Source organism: Microtus ochrogaster, chromosome 5 (assembly GCF_000317375.1).
Source record: "Microtus ochrogaster isolate Prairie Vole_2 chromosome 5, MicOch1.0, whole genome shotgun sequence".
NCBI classification, from domain to species: domain Eukaryota; kingdom Metazoa; phylum Chordata; class Mammalia; order Rodentia; family Cricetidae; genus Microtus; species Microtus ochrogaster.
Window position 1 is genome coordinate 74,431,521 of NC_022012.1, and position 4,427 is coordinate 74,435,947.

Sequence of the window (4,427 nt, forward strand, 5' to 3'; positions counted from 1 at the left end):
TTTTGTGCATGGTGATAGATATGGGTCAATTTTCATTCTTCTGCAGATTGACATCCAGTTTTGCCAGCACAGTTTGTTGAAGATGCTCTCTTTTTTCCATTGTATACTTTTAGCTTCTTTATCGAAAATCAGGTGTTCTTTTCCTTCGGTTTTAAGACCATATCTCGAGTAGCCCAGATTTTACTGCTTCCAAGTACTGAGGTTAAAGCACAACGTCACCACACCTGGCTCAGAAATCACGTCTCATGTTCCCAGTACTTTTCAGGTTTGGGTGGTAGCCCACATCCGCAATCTAGCATTCAGGTTTCAGAATGGGGATGGAAAGTTCCAGGTCAGGCTGGATACCATAGCAAGACCCTGTCTCCAAAAAACAAAACCCCTACGACAAAGCCAACACTCTCCCATCTGTTCCTATGGTTTATCTTTACAACACAAGTGTCACAAGGCAGAAGGCTGTGACAAAGGCAAAAGCGGCCACAGAATCCCCTTCTACCTCTGTGTGCTCCTTCAAGTGTGATTGCAGGTGGGATTCCCCCAGGATGGCATCCAGACAGGGAACCTATTTCTCAGCGCTGAAGCTGCCTGTACAGAGATCTGTTTTGACCAATGGGCCCTCAGCACATACATGGCAGACTGCAAAGGGTTTGTCCTCCCCTGCTGATGGCCATCACCCTCACCCACGCCAGCCTCAGCAAGGTGAGCCTCACAAGGGGGGGTCTCAGCCTTGGCAGCAGTTCCACCAAAAGCCCAGAAATATAAGCAAGATTACCCTAGAACATTCACCCCCAAGAACCACCGCAGAGTCACGGCCTCAGAATGATGACCTCAGGGCCACGGCCTCAGAGTGATGACCTCAGAGTCACAAAATGCAACAGTACATTCATCTCATCATTAACTTTAGAGTGGTTTGCTATTCAGCAAAATCTGACTGCCATGTATGCCTAAGCTCCTTTTTTAAGTATTAACTTTATTTTCTTTTTGTTGTTTTTTAAGTCAGGGTTTCTCTGTGTAGCCCTGGCTGTCCTGGAACTCACTCTGTAGATCAGGCTGGCCTTGATTGTAGAGATCTGCCTGCCTTTGCCTCCCCAGTGCTGAGATTAAAGGTGTGTACCACCACCATGCTTGGATCATTTGTAACGCTCCCCCACCCCCCGACACACACTTTTTTGTTGTTTAGAATATTTGTTTATTATTTTACTTATGGTTGGGGAGCAAGTGGGCAGGGTCCCAGTGGAGGTCAGAAGAGTGTATTGGACCCCAGAACTGCAGATACAGGCCTATCTGTGGGTTCTGAAAAACAAACTCAGCTCCTCTGGAAGAGAAACAAGAACTCTTAACTACTGAGGCTTCTCTTCAGCCCCTGTGTTTTCAGAGGGTTTTTTTGAGGGGGGGGTTGCTTGTTTTCAGAGGTTTTTTTTGGGGGGGGAGAGTTGTTTTGTTTTGTTTTGTTTTTGAGATTTCATGCAACTCAGGCTGCCGTCCAGTGGCCTTAAAGTCCTGTTCCTCTTCCCTCCACCTCTCCAATGCTGGGACTACAAGCGTGACCACCATGCCCAGCTAAAATGTCCTTTGATAAAGTGATAATACATGGTAGGCAAATGTCCTGACTTGAACAAAATAAAAAGCTGACATTCCTGGATACCAAACTCCCACATTTAATGGATTCATTTTTATTGTGTATGTGTATATGTGTGTGCCTCTTTGTCTGTATGTGCACTGCAGGCATTCAGGTGCCCATGAGAGCCAGAAGCAGGCACTGGATCCCCTGGAACCAGAATTAAGGACAGTTGTCAGGTGTATATGGATGCTGGGAACTGAGCCCAGGTCCTCTCCAAGAACAGCAAGTACTCTTAACCACTGACCATCTCTCCAGCCCCACCCTGACACCATCCCACATTTTAATGTGAATTTAAATTGGATCATAATCAAAAGTCAAGGAGCCACCATCACATCTGCTTTAGCTGGAATAGCCAACATCTAGCAGGGCCTTGATCCCGAATGAGGAATGAGTAAATGATTCCATTCAATAAAGGAAGTAGCTCAACCCACTCTGGAATACAGACATCCTCTCCACGACTCCCTCATGGTTCTTGATGGGCGGTGGTGGCGCATGCCTTTAATCCCAGCACTCAGGAGGCAGAGGTCAGCCTGGTCTACAAAGTGAGTTCCAGGACAGACTCCAAAGCTACACAGAGAAACCCTGTCTTGAAAAACCAAAACAAACAAATCATATCAAATTCAGTGCTTACTTGAAATTGATTAACTTAGTAACAGCACATATAGCCAACCTGCCATTGCCACTCAGAGAACAGAATACCAGACCAGGAATTATATGACCTACTTTGGACCCTGTTGTTCCAGCCTGTTCCTGTGAGCCTCCAGCCAGGCAAGGAAAATTAAATTCTGGGACATCTGGCTTGTGCCAAAAACTGTGTTAGGGTAATACCCTTTCTGTCACTGCTCCTCTTGGGGATAACTATGGTCTCACCTTACAAAAGGGGCCCAATAATTGGCTGAAATAAGATTTGAACCCAAAACCTGAAAGATCTGTAGAACATGGCATTTAAATAATTTAGGGTTCTGTTGATGTGAGACACGATTGTTCCTAGTAGCACCGTTCTATTCCCGAGAGAATGTTGAGCACCAAAGAACTCCACTTGGGGCTTGTTTTCTTCTTGGCAAAACTGGCCTTTGGGCAAAAAACTGCCCCTGCCTTGACCACTGACAAAATGCACAATGTACAAACATAACAAGCAGAATACAAGAAAAAAGACTACCAAACCTTGCTAAGACAGGGTAAGATGGTTCTGAAATTATTCCTACCTCAGAAAATGGTCTGTCAGTTACTCTAGGTCTTAGCCAAAGTTGGTTACTTCAACATTGCAAGTGAGACTTTGGGTGATTACCTAAGTAGCCAGTTGTCTCTGTCATCTGCTACATATTTTGGAAGCTGCTTGATTGCACTTCCTGCCTACTCAAGTAATATTATCTCCCTTCTCAGGCCTTCGATGGGGTTGAAGATTAGATAGTCGAAGTTACCTTCCTCTTATGATCTAGTCAAGCCATTTCTAATACTAGACTTAGAGTCCTTATTAAAACATTTAGCATATGCTCCTCGCTTAATATTGTTTAAGCTAGTTGTAGTTCTAATTTTTATGCTTGATATCTGTTCTTAGTGTGTATAGTTTTGTATTGGGTTTGGAACTCTCTTATTTAGACAAAAGGGGAGGTGATAGGCAACCTCCTTCAGTCAACGGCCTTTAAGAGGCTGGACCAGGTTGGGGCATGACTTTTAAAAGCCATGGTCCCACCCAGCTCAGCCTCTGCTTCCCTTGCTCCACACTTCGATGTTGGATCCCCATTTCTGTTCCGTGAGTTTTCCCTTTGAATAAAGAATAACCTTAAAATACTCTATTTGGAGTTCCCTTGGGATTATTTGACTTGTGTTTCCCCCCACTGGACACAGTCTGCAACACCAGTACTTTGGGGTACTTTACTGTTTATCAGCTGGACTGAGCCAGTTCCCTCCCCTTCCCTTCTCCTCTTATACTTTTGGTCGTGAGCCTAGCCTGTAACAGCTGAGCCATCTCTCCAGCCCTCCCCTTCTTTCCTTAAGCAACACCCCTAAGGTGTGAACAGGGCCTTCACTTAGCAGAAGTGTCTGCAGTTTTGATAGACGTTTGAGCCCTGTGTATGTGCTCCTAGATACTGCTCCAAGAGTGAAAACTCATTCCTAAAGATGATGGGCATTCGCCCAACTGAGGTGCACCATAGTTATCCCCATTTCCAGATAAGGAGACACGTGCCGTACTGAACCCTCCAGTGTGTGACTTCCTGGGCTCTTCAGACATATACCGAGAATCTCTGAGAGAGCCATGAATCTGCATTTCAACCAGCTGCCCAGTGGTACCCAGGGAGGTCTCAGAGCCAGTCAGCCTTAGGAACCTGTGACCTACACACCAGTCTTACCTCTGCCTTCTCTGCGCTGTGGATTGTCAGGATCTTGGAGGATAAAATCCAGCTCACCAGGTCCCAGGCCTGTGCGTCTGTGTCTCTGGAGGACTGGAGAAGTTCCTTCAGGTTGGGTAACCTGCCAGCATCTGCAAGCTGAAAGGAGACAGAACCTCCATCAGCAAAGACCCCGGATAAAATGGTAACTGAATGCCCTCTAGTGGTGATGTAGAAAACTGCACTCCTATCTGAAGGAATTTTATGAGAGTAGATCAAGTCTCCTTCCTAAATAACAACAAACCCTTAAATCTTCACATTCTAAAAGGTTTTGTTTGGTCTTATTCATTTGGTACAAAACATGACCTGACCTTATGGAAGGTTTCAGGCTTTGTCCTATTAGAACTAATGCACTTAGTTGCAAGAATGTTATTGTGTTATGGCTGGAGGCTACATATACTCTATGAATGGGTAGTGCC

General features: G+C 45.3%; 1 protein-coding gene across 1 annotated transcript in view; it reads right to left on the reverse strand.

Annotated features, from left to right (window-relative positions):
* Positions 1-4,427, reverse strand: part of Parp16 (poly(ADP-ribose) polymerase family member 16) — a 27,857-nt gene that overhangs the window by 12,019 nt on the left and 11,411 nt on the right. The window contains exon 3 of the mRNA XM_005347767.3: positions 3,970-4,107. Coding sequence (XP_005347824.1) covers positions 3,970-4,107 — 138 coding nt within the window. The remainder of the gene's footprint in view (positions 1-3,969; positions 4,108-4,427) is intronic.